We start from the raw sequence: 20,693 nt of genomic DNA, 5'->3' as shown, positions 1-20,693 counted from the left end.
TACATTATACAGTCATCTAAGTTAAACCAATCAGATATACATGTACATTTAATATGCCGAGTATGTAAATAAATGTCATTTAATTACTTGATAAAGGTAGAGCTGTGACACAGGTAAAACAATGTTTACAATCCAAATAAACATCCTGGATATTAATCAATGTGCAAATCAGAATGGGAATAGTTAGGCGGTATTTCAAGGAGGAAAGGTGACGCAAGTATAACACACTTCCATTTCATAAATTACACAGAGCTAATGCAGGTACAGATTCATTCATCCACCACCATTACCTATCCATGGGACTCATCAACCACTGAAGGCGTGTTTCCTCGCCGGACATTTCACAACGTTCTTTGAAATGCAGACGGTGTTATTACATGTAGGTAGAATGTGTGAGGCTGTACTTACAGTTGAAGGCATATTCCGAGAATTCACTTCCATCCACGGCTAAGAGAACGAGAGGTTCAGAGGAAGCCATCTTGCCGAGGCGCCGAACACTGGTTAGAGTGATCGCCCTGATCGATACAGTGAAACGCGCTGTTGGCGGATGGCGACGATGTGGAGGAGGGGGATGAGAGTATGAGGAGGGGTTGCTGGGTGGCGTACGGTGACGATGGGAATTACATTTCGGTTGTCAGGGAATAGGGAATTTTTATTGTGGGATACACGACAAACTGTTTGCGTTGAGGCCAGGATAAACGTAGAGTCTGCTTTTTTCTCAAGGTTGTCACGGTGACGTTTTTTAGGGGAGCAAGTGTTGCAGAGAAAGATGTATGGCTGCTGTAATGTGTGTATTGACCGTGTAGAGTGGCCGATGAAGGTTCCACAGGCAATTACACTTGTGAATAAATTATTTATACATAGTGCAGTGCAATGCGGTTCAGTGAAGTGTCTTAGTGCATAAATTTATTCTGTATTATGAACAGTTCTCCAGAAATATACTATACAGTTCAACACCGCCCTACACAATATACAGTACAGTACAACACCGTCCTACACACATATACTGTGCAATACAATATCGTCATGCACATATTTACTGTAGAATACAATGACGTCATATAAACGTGTACTTACAATACAATGTCGTCCAACACAATAAACTGTACAATAACACACCGTCCTACACACATATACTGTACAATACAATATCGTCCTGCACGTATATAATGTACATTACAATACCGTCCTACACAATATGTTGCACAATACAATGCCGTCTTACACACATACAGTACAATACTGTCCAATACAATATATTGTACAGTACAGTGTCGTCGTATACAATATAGTGTCGAGTACGACATTAATGTCTAGTAGAGTACAATACCAGAGTACTCTGATACATGGTAGAGCATGGGTCCAACATAAAAAGACATGATAGTACAATGTCGTGCAACACTAGTTCATTGAAGTGTACGATGTCGGAATACATTAGAGAAGAATTCATGGTAGAGTACAAGATCCTAAAGAGTCATAGATTCTATACGTCGACATCGATACATGCTAGAGTTCAATGTCGGTCTGCTTCGATACATGCTAGTGCACAATGTCAGTCTGCTTCGATACATGCTAGAGTACAATGACGGAATATATCGGTACAGGCTAGAGAACAATGTCGGTCTGTTTCGATACATGCTGGAGTACAATGACAGACTATATCGGTACATGCTAGAGGACATCATCTTCACGGCGTATACAAACGATATCGTTGTTTTGGGGTGTTTCTTTCAGTACCCTGGCACAATTCAATCATTTATTTATTATATTCGAGCATAGTCAAGTACAAAGAGAATTTTGCTCTTGTGACACGAGGTGAATAACATTACACACACGTTTAAATGCGTGTGAGTGTGTGAGTGTGTGAGTGTCGAATTTTATATACTCATTAAAGTGTGCGTCGAACGTCCGACTCTAACTCGATTTCATCAGTGTTTCAGCTTTATCACAGCGTAATCTTCACGTGGAAGTGATTGACATTAACACTGGTGTAAAGTGCGAGAATGATACTTTACATCGAGGATGGCAAGGATAAACCCGAGAATGCTCTCAGATTCTGTGAATGTTTACAGCGACTGTTGTCTGGAATTGTTCTGACATCTGGAGAACCCTTTAGTGTAAGTTAATTGATGGTCAATCGGAGAGTGACGGCCAGCCCGTTGTAGGCGTTCTGTAGCGAACTGCGTCTAGACCAAGAATATTACCGTTACTTAAGGTGGTTTTGGATCTGACTATCGGCGTGTTTGGGATTGCATTGATCCCCCTAGCTGTAAAGGAAGTTGGGGTTCCCGGTGTCGTAGCCTTTCTGGTAACGAAAACGCTAGGTCGCTGTGACAGTCAGCGATTTGTTTGGGTATTTATTGTTAACCCCGTTCTCAGCAATATCGGTAGATCTTTACCCTACGATCCAGTTGTTGTAATTGTCAACAAATTAGCATAGCAATATTCAAGCTTTTTGGCGATGGTGTTTTCTAAAATCGAGTATGAGCCAGACAATCAGTGATCAACAGCATGAACATCGACCAATGCAATGGGTGGCATTAGTTAATTAAGTCAGCGAGCCTGACCACCCAATCCCGTTAGTCGCAGCTTGCGACAACCACGGGTTACTGAAGGCCTATTCGGATTTTCACGGGCATCATGAATATCGACCTACGCAATGATCACATTATGTTACATCAACCAAGTCAGCGAGTCTGAGCAGCTGATCCCGTTAGTCACCTCTTGCGACAAGCATGGTGTACTACAGACAGACCCTAACCCATATATTCATGGGTTGAGACACCGATAACTACATTTTAGGCTGATGTGACCTCCAAGCGGTTATCTGAACCAAGTGAAGCAGATGTTCATACTCCAGGCAACACACGTTCACAGCCGCACGTTCTCCCAGTGGTTCCAGCACGTGTTATTAAACATTTAGTATTAATGTGTTCGGTTATTGCGTGACAGGTGCCCTCATAGATTGGTCCCATGGTGTTACACGTGCACACGTAATGCATAAAACCATCTCAATGTAAATGTGTCATGGTACACCTCTGGTATATTGAAGATCAATATATTCATATAATCCATCATTTCTGGGTATACACACATCATACATCATGTATATCTGCACCTACATACGTGCACACATGCGTAAGCACAGACGCATGCTCGCACACACACACACACACACACACACACACACACATACACACTCTCTCTTTTTCATAACGAACATGTACAATAATTACTATTATTATTTGTGCAATCAATTCCGTTTATTTCATCGCTTTCCACTTCTCTGTCTTATATATACATATGGAAATTAATTAAGCAACACCAAATTCAAAGACACATAAAAACTTAACAAAGTTTAACGAAGTAATTTTGATGATTGATTATTCAATTTTGATGTATTGACATACAGCATGAGCTTTTCATGGGTTGATATGACGCGCGTGAAGCTTGCACAGCGCACGTGCATTGCTTTAACCTCAACTTTCGAAAAATGCACTTTTTCCCTGGGGTGTTTACAAGCGCAGGTTGTCGATTGCATTCGGTTTTTCATTCATTTCAATGTCATGGCACGTAGGAAATTATCAGAGGCCACTCGTTGGCAAATAATCGGCATGAGGAATGCTGGTATGTCTCTAAGACAAATCGGGACTCAAATCGGACGACATCATTCCATAATTTCAAAACTTTTGAAAAAATACCGGGCCACTAATGAAGTTAAAGACCTGCCTAGACCAGGAAGACCCAGGAAGACCACAGTCCGGGAGGACAGAGCTTTACTGAGACTTGTACGGCGCAGGTCCTTCGACTCGAGCTCTCGGTTGAGACAGGAGTGGCTTCCAGGGAGACCCATCTCGAACAGGACTGTTCGGAATCGTCTGAAAGCTGCAGGATACCGGGCAAGGAGGCCAATCAAGCGACCCAGACTGTCTCCAGCCCATAAGGCAGCCCGACTGGCCTGGTGTAATGACCGTTTGCACTGGAACATTGCCTCTTGGAGGAAGGTCCATTTCTCAGATGAGAGCCGGTTCTTGCTGCACATGGTGGACGGTCGTACTCGGGTCTGGAGGCAGAGGAACACAGCAATGGCTCCACGGAACATCCAGGAGACTGTGGCCTTTGGGGGAGGTTCCGTTATGGTATGGGGGTGCATTTCCATGAACTGCAAGTTGGATATCATTACCATCCGTGGCAACCTTAACGGTGTTCGTTACCAACAGGAGGTTCTTGACAGGGCTGTGGTACCTCATTTTGAGAACCATCCTCTGGCAACGAGACCCATATTTATGGACGACAATGCTAGACCTCACAGGGCGCATGCTGTAAATGATTTTTTGCGGCAAAATGCAATTGACAGAATTCCATGGCCTGCCATGAGCCCTGACCTCAACCCCATTGAACATTTGTGGGACTTTATTGGCCGTCGTGTGAGGCAGAGAGACCCACCAGTCCATAATCTCAACGAATTGACGGCTGCCCTGCATGAGGAGTGGAACAGGATCCCCCAGAATCAGATCCGGAGACTCATCCAAGGAATGAGGAGGCGTCTGGAATCGGTGGTGCGTGCGCAGGGAGGACACACTAGATATTGATGAAAGTCGGTGTGCAGACTCTCAGATGACTGTTCTTTCTTTCCATGTGACATTTGTGTTAATACACCTGACAACAACGTCTGTGGATGAATAGTAAATTGTGTCCATTTTTTCATGAATTTAAGACAGTTTTAAGAATTTGGATTTCGTTGCAATAAAGCAAAGTCTTGATACTTTTTCCCTTTAAGTTGTTTGTCAGAGATCGTCTGTTGAATAAAAAAGTGTCAAACTATATCAACCCGGCATATTTTGATTGTCAGAACACTTCAAAGTTGCTCCAATAGAAAAAAGTGGGGTGTTGCTTGATTAATTTCCAGGTGTATATATACATGCTTGTATTAGTAACAAAGAGTGGTCGTTTGCAATGATAGTTTGATGGACAATTGTTCTCCAAAGATGCAATTGTAAGCAGGCACAATCATCGTTAATCAGCATCCGAATGTTGTAACATGAATACGAAATCTACATAGGCACCGTGACCTGTTGTCATCTGGAGTATAAATTTCAGCAGCAGTACTGGGTGTTCATCATCCTGAAGTGACAGAACAGGAAGAAGACCCTCTGCCTTTTACGTCACTGAAGACGACATACAGTTCGGGCCAATTTTAATCTGTGACCACGTTCTTCAGTAAGACCTGCAAGTCCATATTCCTTGTTTGGCTGCTGTCTGTGGATTAATGATACAGTCCAAGTCATGCGTCGCTGATGACGTCAATGCCACAGGTAGATTCCAAAGAGGCAAGTATCAATCTTCTTCCAGTTTCACTGGGTCTTCCCGTTCTTGACCCGTCTGATGTATGCCGAGTCTGTTTGTGATGACACATAACCACAGGAGCAACAAGACGTTCCAACAGTGAGCATTGGTGGCTCTCTTCTGTATCATCCTGCATCAGGTTGGGTGCCTGTATAACTGTGGTGGTTGATGTCGCTGAGGTACGCAGTTCGCACCTTTTCGGATTTTTTACAAAACAAAAACTGATATGGGGCACACATCGCTTTCTGCAGACAAAACTGCTGTACTTGGCATACGTGGTTTCCATATCTATTTTGAGAGAGTGAGTGAGTTTACTTTTACCCCGCACTCAGCAATATTCAGGCTATATGGCGGCGGTCTGTAAATAATCCAGTCTGGACCAGACAATCCAGTGACCAACAACATGAGCATCAATTTGCACAATTAGGAACCGATGACATGTGTCAACCAGGTCAGCGAGCCTGACCACCCGATCCCGTTAGTCGTCTCTTACGACAAGCATAGTCGCCTTTCATGGCAAGCATGGGTTGCTGAAGGCCTGTTCACGGGTCCATATCTATTTTGAACTTGTGGAATCTGGTCTAGACAGTCTGGAGGTTTACCCCAGGCATATTAGTTCTGTACCGTTTGTTTGGGTGTTTAGAGAGGTTAACCACCGGACAAGGATACAACTACTTTTTCCTTCACACACGGTGTCATCTCGATTTGATAACGGTTCACGAATAAATGATATAGTCAGAATGGACTCTCCTTTTATCTGAGAACTCCGACAGCCACGGAAATGTTTTGTTGCATTTGTTTACACAACACAGATATTGTATATCAAAGGCAGATCCATCCCTCAAGACATGAAACACATTTAAAAGATTGTGTATCAGATAATCCATCTCTAATCAAACTGTTTGGAAATGTTTGGACGAATGATTGAAAATTAATATACTAGGCACATAAGTGCGCATACAAAAATTTAAAATCTAAATTTATCAAACCTGCATGCACGTGCCACGTTCCGACGTCAGTGGTTTCGTCCTTGAGACAATACGTTGTTGTACGTGCATTCCGGGAGAGAGAAACAGAACAAATGAATGCCACACAATACGATCACTTTGGAAAGCTCAGCAGTTGCCCTTGCGATCGTTCAAAAAATTAAAAGGCTATGAAAACGCATAGCATGCCAAGGCTATAATCTGCACAACGTCAACAGGCCATTCGGATGGTCTGTGGGGGGAATGTCTCAACGACAAGTGGCTGCACATTTCCACTGCCACCGGAACACCATTTCTACACTTGTGAGACGCTACCTGAACACAAATGACGCCATCGATCGACCACGTTCTGAACGTGCACGTGTAACAACGCAGAGACAGGACAGATGGATAGGGTGACCCACCAGACTGCAGTGATGGCTGCCCTCATCATCCCATGACGTCGCCGTATTCACCCAACGTTCGACAACGTTTACGTCATCGTAACGTTTACGTCACGACGTTTCGCCAAAACGTCATCGACAGGCTCGTCGAATGTAGTGATGACCTCATGTCCGCAGATCCTTGTTTAGGTGGAGAAATGTTGTTTACACAGGTCCAATTTTAACATTTTCCATAGTGATTGACGTGTCTATAAACGCGTGTGAGAACGTTATGCACAAGCCTGTGTCTTGGAGAGGAATCGCTTCGGTGGTGGTGGTTCCGTGTTGATTTAGGGTGGATTAGCAGGACGTCAAAGAACTCCTTGTTAGGGGCAACTTAACTGGTGTGGGCAACAGGGATCGGATTCTTCGACCCGTGGCAATTCCTTTTCTGCAAGGTCATGGCCATGAGTTAACATTCCAACAGGACAATGCCCGCCCTCATACGGCAAGGGTTGCTATGGATTTCTTGCAACATCATAACGTTGTCTTACTGCCTTGGCTTGCAAATTCACTGGATCGCTCCCCGATAGAGGATGGATCGACGTCTACACCGCCTTTATCATCCGCCAGATAACGTCCTTAACCTTGCAACAGAAGTTAGAATAATCTGGCGTGAGATCCCACAACCCTTCCTTGCACGTTTGATAGGCTCTATGCGTCGTCGATGCACTGCTGTTCTCAATGTTGATGGTGGACACACCCATTAGTGAGCTTGTGACATGGTCGTTTGGCCCCTGTCCCGTCATTGTGATTGACATTTCATTTCAAATTCTCTCGACTTGTTATGGTCTCATGATCTCTCCATTAAAGTTTACCTTTGACACTGTTACCGTACTTATCAACTGGGATAATATTTTCACAATGCACAGTTTCTGTATGTGTTAGTATACTTAAAGATCTCATTATAATGGGCAGATGTTATCGTCATTATGTCGAAGATGCTTGTTTTACGCCGCTTTCACCAATATCCCATCAAAATCACGGCGTCTAACATTATAACTGGTTGTAAAAAATATTATAGTACATTCCAACTTTACAACCATCAGTTCAAGAGATAGCATTCGCTTTTTCTGTTCATGTAAATGCTCAGTAATGCAGGAACGTTCCATGTGGTGAGGTATGTGATAAACGAAGCTTCTCCTAGTCTCCTAGAAGTTTTAGTCTCAGATACGGATCACTACATGTACAACACAGACAAGAAAGGGGGAAAAATAAATGAAACTTATTATGATCCTAAACAGTAGAAACGATAAAACCCTTTTCACATTCATAACAAATCTCTGCCCAGAGCAGATTCGGTTGAACAATTGTTAATATTTCAAAAGCAGATGCATGTATTTGTTTTAGCAGCATTACAGTTATATGATGTTGTTTGTAAGCAAATCGGGTCTCAACCGGACAATCCAATGATTGGCACCATGCGATACGATGACAAAACATGTGAGCGATGATACCAGATGTTTGAGTGGAAATGAACGTATCCTCTCCCACTGGTGGCTAAATTTAGCCATTTATTCTGAAATAATTCGGTAATACGAACAGCAACAACAAAGTGTAAGAACAAAACCAACACACTGTCCTGATTCCTGGCATGTGATACAGACTTCACAACAACCCATCAATCCCATTTGGAGAAGAAAAATACGCGTAACGTTACACTGGTTCGTAATAAGAAACCGCCGATATTAACATGATAACAGATCACGGCTTCTTCTGAGACACATCGCCGGAAGGTTTTCTATGAAAACAACTACTGCGCTTCAACTACAGCTGTTGCTATGCAGTTTAAATCATTTTGGAATTGCGACAAGACATTCACATTACGGCATGAAAGGACGGTGGAGTGGGGGGTGAGGAGAATGAAGTTTGCTTACAGTAATCTAACTCAAACATCTACATCTGTTCAGCTCTCAGAAATATCTGCCAGAATGACTGTTCCTTGGTAGCCATTGAAAAATCTAATTCAGACAATATGGATTCCGTTTCTTTGACTTCATGATAATGAAATCCATTCTTCGTAATCACAGTAAAGTTTCAGGATTGATGTCCGACAAGTGGCAACACAAAAACGGCTTGGATTCCTAACGGATAACGGTAGAACTATTGATCATCAGAAACCAGTCTTTCAACACCAAATTAAGGAATGTTTGTCTGAGGCTGATCGATGACTAAAGCACATAGATCTATAGATACGGTACTAGAGGTGCTAGAGAATTGTTTGTTGAAGTTGAGATTTGGCCCTATTGGGATATGAAATTACTGTACGTGGTGAATATTTACTCCTATCCAGTTTTCAACAAGAGATCCCTGGGGTTCATATTGCACAAAGGTGATATTAGTTCCTGGGTTCCACTTACCATAATTAGATTAGGTCACTGTGGTCTGCTACAACATTCCTCAGCTACAACATCGTGGTCTTTTGCTGTGTTGAAACATGAGTTGCACGACGTGTTAGCTATACATATCACGTTACAACTCCTAGACAGTTGACGCCGACAAGATGGTCCACACGAAGCTGTTCTTCCCTCCAGTCTGCATTGTTTGTTTACGTCATTGATTTAGCTGTTGCACTAACCTGTACTATTCCATATAACATAAAGAAAATCAATCTTCTTTCACTTGTGTCTCAAATACGTCTCATTGTTCTAGCAAAACAGTACAATGTGACATCATTATTCAGTTAATCATGTGCATAGCGCTTATTCCCAATGATGCCTTGTTCAACATGCCTGTAAGGCGTTAAGAGGTTAATAGTCACATGACCTATCCCACCGGGTACCCATTTTCATCTGGATCAACAGATGCAGTGTTGAACCTAATATGAGACCGCATGCATCACACGCGCCTCATTGTGGGAACAGGACTAAAGTCATTACCATATGTGTCAGTATGGATCAGTGCACGGTCAAATCAGTTTGCCTACTTCAAATTTTCAGATACGTCCGGTGTTCTATAAAACCAATACGGCATAAATGACACCGCAACACAACGTTTTACATGTCATAACATTATGAAAGAATTATATCGTCATTATTGACCTGAGACGAAGAGGACATTATTTTAAGCTTGCGACATCGCTTCCAAATGAATTGTAAGAAGTCTATTTAACACTAAAATATATTTCTAAATTCTAAATAGCCCTAAAAGGAAATTATGAAAACAAGCCCAGTAGGTTAGTATACTAAATAACTAGTTTCACCCTCAAATGGTGAATGTGACAGACACTCCGTTGAAAGCACAGGTATTGTCATGCCATTTTCACTCCAGCAAGGTGTCATGGAGACACTCTGAGAACTCTGAATATATAATAGATGCAACACCACGGGTACCCTCGGCATTACTACTGCCTAGAAACCTTACTCTCAACAGTCACAAATATACGAGAAATATTCTGTTTCAAACCCTAACATTCTGCAGCACAAGATTGAGGCATTCATCAATCTTATTCTAGTAAGACCAAACTTCGACATTACAAACTCAAAACTCAAACTTAAAATGAACACAAAAACTACACACCAGGGTTGTATCGACCCTTCCTCTCTGAGCGTCCTTTAGGAACAATCCAGAGAACATAGGTTTACCACTGTGACAGTAGGTAATCAGCTTATAAAACAAGCCAAAAGAGAAGCTTCCTTTGTGAAAGTTCAGAACGTTTTGCTCAATGTTGTAAACACTGACTGTGCAGTATTCTATATATCACCATAGTTCATGATGTCATGTTCAACACGCACCGAGAATTTTCGCTTATTCCCTACAGGGAATGCCCTCAAATAGTTCATGTGCTCAAAGATATCAAGAGATCAGCGAACGTCAAAAGGTGAAGTAACACCCGAATCGGTGTTGGAGCCTATGTTTTTTACTGTGGATGCCCTGCCAAGCCTAGGGTATCTATACGCAGATGCCACAGGGCTATACTAAAGGAAATACCCCAGACTCTACAATGACTTCCGTAGATAGCATTAGGGCATGGCTATCGGCACGCCTCCCTGAACGAAAGGCAAAATAGGTCAAAATAGGTATTGGTCACCTGTTCCGACTTGCAACCTGACCTCTCTTTCACATCAGCATCAGTTCACACACAGTCATATGCAGTTGTACCCAGCACTGACAACATCAGACAAATCAAAAGATATCGCAACGTTTAGGATACTAAAAAGTTTATCCAAATCTTTCAGCTCTCCGGCTGGTTTATTGTAATACCCTCCTCTACAGCCTGCCAGTCAAGCAGCATGGGGGTTTAGCGTGTTCAGAATACAGATGGAAGACTTCTGTCAAGAACACCCAACAAGATATGATTACTCCAGTATTGACTGAGTTCTATTGACTGTCATTTCAACAACGAGTACAATTTATTCCACTCACTCTGTCTGACAAAACAATGCATCTTTTGGCTCCTGCATACTGAACCGATTGTATTAAACTAGTCCGTAAACTAGTCGTTTAATCAAACCATCGACATCTGGTCATGGTACAGAAGAATCCAAACAGAATGTGTGGCGGCAGGTAGTTTGAACATTCGTTTAAATCACAACGGAACATTCTCCCACAGAAAAAGGGTAAAAGAACTTCTGACAAACCGTGAAAACAGCATTTACGACCTGTCTCTTCAAAGGAATTCATAACTAAATCAAACGAGGTCGAAAAGCGCAGTTGAGCTGTTGGTAATTGGAACGTGCTCCGTAAAAATGATCAATTCATTTTAAGTTAGCATTACCAATATCAAATATCTCCCAATGACTGAAACCAAGCATCTGGTGAAAGAGTTATTGACAAGACCTGACTTCTGCAATAACTCCTTTAAAGACGTCTCTAACAATGTCTTCAGTAAAGAGTCTGTTCGAATACAGAAACACCCATTTCCCCTGAAATGCCAAACACAGTTTACGTTCAACCATTAACTCGAGTTGTAAGGATACGTCATCTTGACGGTCTTGGGAAAACGTATCAAAAGCTTTAAATATAAAAAAACCTAACTTTAAGGCTCCAGTAACGAGACTGAATTCCTCTAGACACCAGCTGCTAGAGAACGAAACCAACTGACGTGAAGAACTAAGAATGTCACCCACCCTACCATCTATTTAGTGCAGACTGGAAACAAATCTGTGATTACACGATGCCATTTAGAAAGTGGTCAAATGCAACATATGTCATATTTGGGATTTCACATTCTTAGTAAAGTAGCTCGCTCAGCCACTGCGACTTCCACAAAAATGAAAGTCGGACAACTGGTAGTCTAGACTGCGTACTTTGTGTACCCCTTTGATGAGTGTAAATTGGCACGGCTCCCACGGCCGAAAGCTATGATTACACGATGCCATTTAGAAAGTGGTCAAATGCAACATATGTCATATTTGGGATTTCAAGTACAAATTCTAGTACTTTTTTTCGGTTGAGTCCCATCCGGGATTCGAACCCGCACCCTCAGAGTCAGGCACCGAATCGCCAGCACACCGCGACTTCCACAAAAATGAAAGTCGGACAACTGGTTCCAATCGCGGATGGGACTCAACCGAAAACAAGTACTAGAATTTGTACTTTACTAAGAAAGTGAAATCCCAAATATGACATATGTTGGAAACAAATCTGTTCAATAAAATTCGTCTCCCCAAATGTATACAGCATCATGTGTACGAAGGATGTCTACAAAGGAAAACATCCAATTGTACGGCTCAAATAACAGCCCTCGCGGTCACCAGGAGTGCTGCGATCCAAAACGTCATTAGTAACAGAGACAGAGTGCTACATAATATGCTTAACTGCCGATTCATCCGATTAACTGAGTGGATATTATATAACTTCTACATCACTAATACCAGAACTATATAAAATCAATACGATATGAAATCAATAGCTATAGAGAGTGAGTGAATATTGTGTAACGCCGCCTTCAGCGTCATGTAGCGTTATCACGGCGTGGTATTGATTTGACAATTGAAGATTTGAATGAGATCTCACAGAAATTAGTACGAAGCATGCCATTACCTCAAACAAAACAACGTTCTCAGTTCAAATCTGTTCCGTACCGTTAATTGTTACAAACATGTATCAACTCATCAGGAATCTTTGAAATCATCCACTTTTCAAGTTTACTGTGAAGTATGTTTATATACCATTGTGTCTTCTCAGCTATCTCTTCCTTTGGACACGATAGACCAGTCTTCCACCATATTCATTTATGCTTGTTGAAATCCTACTAAATATTCCCTATTATTTCCCAGATGAACGTTGTCTGAAGCTTTTAGTTGAAGGATTCAGTAGTTCGAATCCTTATATGGGGACTGTGTGTGGTCTACTGCTTGTGGGAGCGGTGGGGGTAAGCCAGTGGTTAAAGCGTTCGCCACGCCGAAGGCTCATGTTCGAATCCCTCCATGGGTACGTTGCTGGAAACGATTTTGACATTGCTCGAATACTGCTAAAGACGGCCGGGACGTCACTGGAACGTTGCTGAATGCGGCGTAAAACTCCACTCACTCTATGCAATCAATATAATCTCGCCTTTCAGCTGATATAATGGTCCCTCTTTTCCGTTAAGTGACCATAAAGTATAGTTCCGTTCTACTATGTCCGCAATGATCAGACTAGGCAGGTGACAGCAGGACGCCTTGGAGAGCCATTGTCCAGCACTCTACCCCATGTCCATAGCAGGACTGGAGGCCCCTGTGTCATAGTCATCTTTGTCTCCTTATCTCCCAAATTAGGGCTTCGGCTAATAGCGCAAAATGAGACCCGGAATCTCGTTACGGATATTATAGCGGCTTTGTCCTGTGCTATACATAATGATCAGATAATAACCATCATTCGGTACAATCAACCAGCTTATGTTGGCAGTTCTCTGGCACATAGCTTTTTCATTTTCCCTATCAATGTTGTCCGTAAAAGATCAGATAAAACATTTAAGTAGACTCAGGCAGAAGAATGGGTTGTGAGAAAAAACATATATGAAAAATGGAAAAGAAAGGTCAGGACGCATGCGCGGTGGACTACAAAACAGACAAAGCACATTCGACATCATAACGCATGATTACGCCACTATTTTCCTTAAATCCATGTCACAAAAATCATAACATTCAAAATAAGCATGACTAGTTTCATAAATATCACAATCACCGTTAATATCACCATTATCATCGAAATAATCAATTTAATTATAGTCCAAATCCTCTTCGTACAGGCTTCATTACCATAATTTGAATGTTCATGAACTGGAGACCTATTGAATTATTGAGATTTACTAGAGGGCATGGGAAGCGTATTATTGAATTAATTCCAGTTTATGCTAATTAATAGTATTAATTACCCTGCGTACATTTTGTGCCAGGAAGTGTATTTAGGAACATGGTGGACTGTGTTTTGGCCTTGGATTTAGTATCATAAGCATGTCTGAATAAGTAGGTTTGAAACGAAATTCTACATCAAGCACATGTGTCGATCCCAACCTGACAGCTCCCTCCTCCAGGTCAGGAACGCGGCTTGAGCTATGACCTGTATTTCCAGGTCCATTGTACATCATTGCTTTGTGATCTAACAAACATCAATAATCAGATAGCCTTGTTCACACCACAGACTTAAATACTGGCAGATCCATTCATCCACATGACATGTCCTACCACATGACGTGTCCTACCACATGACGTGTCCTACCCCATGACGTGTCCTACCCCATGACGTGTCCTACCCCATGACGTGTCCTACCACATGACGTGTCCTGTCCACATATATAGCCGTTAATAACATCATTAAGAGCGTATTTATCAACAGAATCATCATTATCACTGAAATCCAGTTCTGAAATCTTCGTTATAACAACTTGATCACCAGATATACATCAATATCAAAATATTTTCGAATGCACACAAAACTGCAATATCAAATCTACTCCATGGTCTCCACATATAAAGTGCTAATTAGTTGTACAGAACTGTCACTCCACAAAATGGTCTACAAACATGGTATGGTTTGTTTCAGCCATGGAACCGGATATCGTAAACATGCCTAACGAACTAGTCTGGAAGTGATTACGTAAGTGAAACACATGTTTGGATCTCGCTCGGTGATTCAAACCAGGAAGTTAAGTACCGATTGCTCCATTTATCTGACCGATATCCAGCGAAACATTCCATCCACTTTATAGGGTCGGATTAAAAGTAAATTGTAGGTTTTAATCTTTGCAGTCGAAAGCGTTCTTGATATCCGATGAGTTTTGTTCTTGGCATGTGGGCTGGATCATTACGGCGTCATGAACTCGACGTTCCTACAGACTGTAGCTTTGAGAGACGACTGCTACAGGGCAGTACATACTGACCATAGTTGCAAACACAGGGCGTTATTACCTTTTGTTTGTTTGTTGTTTGACGCTACATTGAATAATATTCCCGCTATATGGCGACAGTCTGGACTAGATATTCCAGTGATCAACATCAGGAGCATCGATCTATACAAACGGGTCAATCAAGTCAGTGAGCCAGACCACCCGATCCCGTTAGTAGAATCTTATGACAAGCATTACTGATTTTTTGTGCGGTCCATATACGTCATATTTTACTCTTTCGTAATCCATTATGCTGAACGGAATCTGAAAATCAAGAGTGGTGATTCTCGTGCTTTGATGTTTCATACTTACACACTTCAATGATATCAGTGACACAAGAGATGACGTGGGCAGAACGTACATCCCTGTTTACATGCTCAAGAGATGAAACCCCATGCATACACATTAGAACCCAAAGTCTCCTGTGAAATAATGAGCGGTTTCCTCATAAAAACCAGCAGTGCCGCTGAACATCTTAAGTGATGAGATTACTGTAAGTCTCCACAAAAGCTTTGAACTCCAGTGCTTCGACCGTTGAGCCTCATACACATCAGTTGGTGGTATATAGCATAGGAGCCATGAGTTGGTCTGTTGTGAGAAATGTTAAACAACGTGTACACCCCTCGACAGGTTATAAGTTGCAGCCCTACTTGTATATCTGTATTAATTTGATTTGGGGATCCAATAAAAAAACCCAAACAGTTACAGCTCTTAGTTGTACCTGGATCCTATGATCGTGGGTTCGAACCCTTAGTGTAAGACGCGTTAAGCTTTGTATGAACGTACCCGTGAAGGTCCGGTTTGGAGTTGGTGAATGGCCGGTTAAGATGCCACCAACGCGATCGGGTGGTCAGGTTCGCTAATTTGGTTGACAAGTGTTATCGTACACCAATAGGGCGATGCTCATGATGTTGATCACTGGATTGTCTGATCAAGACTCTATTATTTACTGACGTCATATAGGTAGAATATTACTGAATGCAGCGTTATAAAACAAAGACAACTGTATAAACTCCTGAATTGCAGTCCCCAATTTTGCCAGTCGCCAAAGGTCCTGCAATTTGCTGTGCAGAGTTGAGGCCTTTGTTGCTTCAGAATCCTGTCTGTACCCGTAGGTTTCACCAAACATCTAGGTAATGCGTGAGTTTCCATGTCAAGGACACATAATTTGATGTAACTGTATTATTGTTCTTTCTGAATAGATTTATGTTTGATGGAACCGGGTTCGACTCCTCGCGGTAACCTCATAACCTCAACAACTATACACGCTGAATACGGTGAACGGCAAAGAATTTACATTAACCCCAAAACAAAAAGGCCCGTTCCATAAATAAATACACCACTTGCTGAACGGAAGGAATGAGCAGTCATGTAAACAAGTGTCATGGTCATGTTAGTATTATATACAGGAAGTACTAAGACGCCCTGACATGAACCTATGTGATATGATAATGCTAGATTCAAGCATAATATCATGGCTGACTGGATAGATTTAAGCCTGATTAAATCTAATCCTCCAAAAAAAGAACTAGAAGTGTTGTGGTGTTAATGTATTTCTGGTCAGGTCAATGTGTAGATTATCAGCACTGGTGGAATATCGATCAAGACAATGAAGATGGATTCTGACCATGATCGTCATCGAGCGAATCTGTTGGGTTTCTGTAACGTTTCGGGTGCATTTCATATCCGGAACTGACCAGTGAAGACCAGGCTTAGAAGTGCTCTTCAATAACCAATGCTTGTCGATTAATCGGGTGGTCAGACTCATTGACTTGGTTTACACATTTCATCGTATCGCATTTGCGTAGATCGCTGCCCATGTTGTTGATGAGATGGTGCTGCGCTCTTGAGCTGACAAACGACAGAAAGCGACAACACACTCTCCCAGTGTACGATACACATCAGACAATCTACAAAGTAGACCATGAGATTCCCAAAAGTTACACCTAACGACATTCGTGAGTATTTGGCTCCTATACCAGGCTGAAATGAAGCCACAATGTTGAAAATGTTTGAAACAACAGTGTGGGTCACAGGACAAAACAACATGAACTCCATACGTTACGAACCTAAGGTAGATAATCACCGAAATGTGACACTTATAGAATTTTTTCCGTTCATATTTCCCTCATATTAATAATCCTCACGTGGTTTGACAATGACGTGAAAAAGCTCTCCACTCGACATCATTGGAAAGGTCATAACCCTTTATTGTTAGTATTATTGTACTCGGCCTGTCTTAGTGATTGAATATCTTTGTGATTGAGTACGTGGAAGATTTTGAAAAATGATTTCAGATTATAATCATAAAAAAACACGCCCTTGTGAATCGGTCATTACCATCTGATTATTTGATTTATGCTATGTTTCAGTCAACAACAATTGCTTTCTCCAACACTACAAAACTCTTTACAAGTGTGCCAATTATTCCAATCACACAGAGGAATAGCGACTTTCAGGAACCGTGGCATATATTATTCCATTACAATGTCCAAGAATGTTTTGTATCTGGCACGACTGGCACCAGAGAGAATACATGACTTCACATACAACTGCAATATACAAGGGTTCCCGTGAATCTCTCCTGACAAACGAACATCGCTTTTCAGGAACAGCCTCTAAAATATACCCTCTGGTTTATGTCTGTTCTTAATGAGATCATTGCAAGATAGGCCCGATGTTCTCAGATGGCGCCATGGATTATAATGAAATCATAGAATGCTGTTAAATGCATAAACTGGGAGGGTATATTTAGAGTTTATTTACATATATGAATAGCTGGCGGTGGGCGAGTTTTCTTGTGCCTTGGGGCTATTAAACAAGCTGCATTAGTGATAAGCTAACAACTAGAGTGAGAAATAAACATATTAACAGAAAACCGTACATACAGAAATAATCATAGAATATGATATAAGAGAGCCAGTAAATGGAAATCTAGACTTGTCACAAATTATAGACTTGCATGGGATTTCCTGGATATATTTGTTTCAGGGTCTGTATAACAGGCTACATTAGTGAATAAGTAGGATATCTCAATTTGATCAAATTATACCTTCGTGCCAACAGGCACTTTAATGCCCAGTGTGTATCCGGTATCCAACAGTGCTTCCAAGTACTTTACACGGTGCCTAATTGTATGACTACTGTCACAGCGGCCATTTGTCACTTTTAAAGAAGTCAAAAGATAAAAGAAGGCAAAAACGTTTATTACGTTTTCACTCAGACACCCGAATAATATATCTGACTTTATCAACAATTACTTATATACCTCTAGCTAACAACAATGACACAAGTGACTTTGAGTACGCGTAAGATTTGTAGCAATACAACATTTTATCCGACTCCTCTTTGGTGACTATACGTAACAACCCATCAACACAAGGTATCAATACAAAATCAGTAATTATATAAATCGTTCGTGATTTATCTAATGATGACATTCATTGACCTGCATTGAGGAAATGCCTTAAGCTTATCACATCCTAAAACAAACACATGTGCTTGAAAACAAATCCCTTCCAGAAACAAAATCCACAAAGCTATTTATATGCAGGATTTGAAGCATGCAACACATATAATTCAAGTTTGTAATGATATGTAAATCATCAAATAAATGCCATTGTGTATTCTATATGTTTGTCTCATCGGATTGATACAGACAAACGCTATGCACACAACTCTAAATGAAGTTCCTCAGAACTCCACGTAGGTGGGAACAATGCCGGCAGTGTCTTCACGTGCAAGGTTTTATGCAACGGTAACAAATGGTGTGTGCTCACGTTATAATGATACTGACGGTGCGTTCTGTGATGTTTATGTAATTGCACTAAACATGTTGTGAAAAACATGTTCTCCGGAAATAAGCTTTACAGCAACAGATGTGGGTAGGATAAGGTATTTGCCAGCAGAAAAAAAACCGCCAGGTAAATATTCATTATTAGGATACCCTAAATGGTAAACCTATCATGGTAAGCATATATTTTTGAGAAAAGGGATTAGGATATTAACACACCAACTATACTCCGAAGTATAAGAATGGTATTCTCAAAAAAGTTCGCAACGGATAAGAATGACGCTACTCAAGATGTACACTGAAAAGAGAAGCACTGTCAATAATTAAGATATTCTCTAAAAGATAACCGCCATATAGCTGGAATATTGTGGAATGCGCAGTTAAACTACAATCAGACCAAAGGATCAGTGGTCCGTACCGACACTTTATTCGCCGAGAGGGTGAGCATAGGATAGAACTAGTCCGCCAGGTCTTGACATAAGGATCCAGCTGTATGTGTCAGGCTAACCTGGGAATCTTGTCAACGCCCTTGTCCAGAGAGCCAGGGCTCCGGCTTTTGCCAGGTTTATGTTAAGAATATTGAGATGGCGAAATCAATATCGGCATCCTAATTTCTGCCTTCGCAGGATAGGGACGAAATTGCTGTGAGCAAGTTCAGCGATAATACCACCAAGCCTTCAAAACATACAAGCCAAAGATCAGTTCCTGTTTTGCATAAATTTTCCGTGTGGAAATATATCCATGTTTAATACTTACAATTAAATGCATATTCACTGTGGGTACTGTTATCCACTGCCATCAACACAAGTGTAGACCCTTTGTCCTTGGACATGTTCTTCAGCGGCTGACGTAATCCAGGCACTGTGATTTTAGGATCACCCTGAGTTCACTGAAGGTTTTCTGTGGTGTCCAGGGGTGTGTTTGGTTCGTAGATATCTCAATACCGTTCCTGGAGTCTTACAAGTAAACATCCCACATCACCCCGCCTTGCTGTCTTACAGGAATCGTCAGTGCAAGAGATCCCCCTGTTAGTCGAAGCCTCTTCTCTCAGCTACAGGTTGTTTAACTGAAAATAAACACGTTGGCGCATGTTTAAGTTGGTTTGATGTGTAGTCAGAATTGACAGGAGTATGTGTGTTACATCCTGAAAATAATTACATTAAGAAAAACACCCGTGTCTTCGGCTTGCTTGCCCGTTTACTGCAGGATTTAATTAAAAGAATGCGAGACTCTTCAAAAGAACGGGAATAGATTTTTGTAAAATTCTCTTAAAGGATATTAGTGGTCGTGGTTTGAAGATTAGATTACCTCCTTCTAATCAATGGCCTTGAACATCCTGCACGTTTTTGGGTAACGTAAGAAAATAGATAATACTAATATTTATTAAAACATGCCACATGGCCCAGGTGCTGTTTTCCACTGATGCATTCCTCGGCTGTCAGAGTCTGTGGTTGTTTTGATTCACGGATTCGTTCAAGACGGATTTTGATCCTTTGGCACCAGGCACTCACTTTTTGGTTTCGCCCAAAGAATGCACGCCTTCAGCAGGAGGTTATCTGTTCTGAATCTAGCAATGGACAGATTTGTTGCTATGAAAATGAGTGCGTGAGCAGCTTTTAGCCATATTCCAGAAATATCACAACAGGAGACATGAGAAATGGGCTTCACACATTGTACCCATATGGGGAATCGAACCTTCGTCTTCGGCTTGACGAGCTGGTTTTTAACCACCTGCCCCACTGCTCCGTACGCAAAGGAAGCGATATCAAACACACCAACATTCATTCTGTGATTATTCCATGACATTTTAGTTAATAATGAGTGAGATACCGCGT

At 41.5% G+C, this 20,693-nt stretch overlaps 1 protein-coding gene across 2 annotated transcripts in view; it reads right to left on the bottom strand.

Annotated features, from left to right (window-relative positions):
- The window catches only part of LOC137296617 (universal stress protein in QAH/OAS sulfhydrylase 3'region-like), a 51,978-nt gene extending 31,900 nt beyond the window's left edge, over nt 1–20,078 (bottom strand). The window contains exons 1-2 of one of the 2 annotated variants that reach the window (XM_067828425.1): nt 20,017–20,078; nt 19,615–19,924 (exon numbers count right to left, since the gene is read on the bottom strand). In XM_067828425.1, the coding sequence (XP_067684526.1) occupies nt 19,615–19,690 (76 nt within the window). In that variant the 5' untranslated portion in view covers nt 19,691–19,924; nt 20,017–20,078. Of the gene's footprint in view, nt 1–408; nt 708–19,614; nt 19,925–20,016 lie in introns of those variants that run through there. The other variant, XM_067828426.1, reaches the window with a different exon arrangement.
- Nucleotides 20,079–20,693: the final 615 nt, after the last annotated feature.

The sequence above is a fragment of the Haliotis asinina genome, chromosome 9 (genome assembly GCF_037392515.1).
Source record: "Haliotis asinina isolate JCU_RB_2024 chromosome 9, JCU_Hal_asi_v2, whole genome shotgun sequence".
Classification (NCBI taxonomy): domain Eukaryota; kingdom Metazoa; phylum Mollusca; class Gastropoda; order Lepetellida; family Haliotidae; genus Haliotis; species Haliotis asinina.
This window is presented reverse-complemented; position numbering and strand designations above follow the sequence as displayed.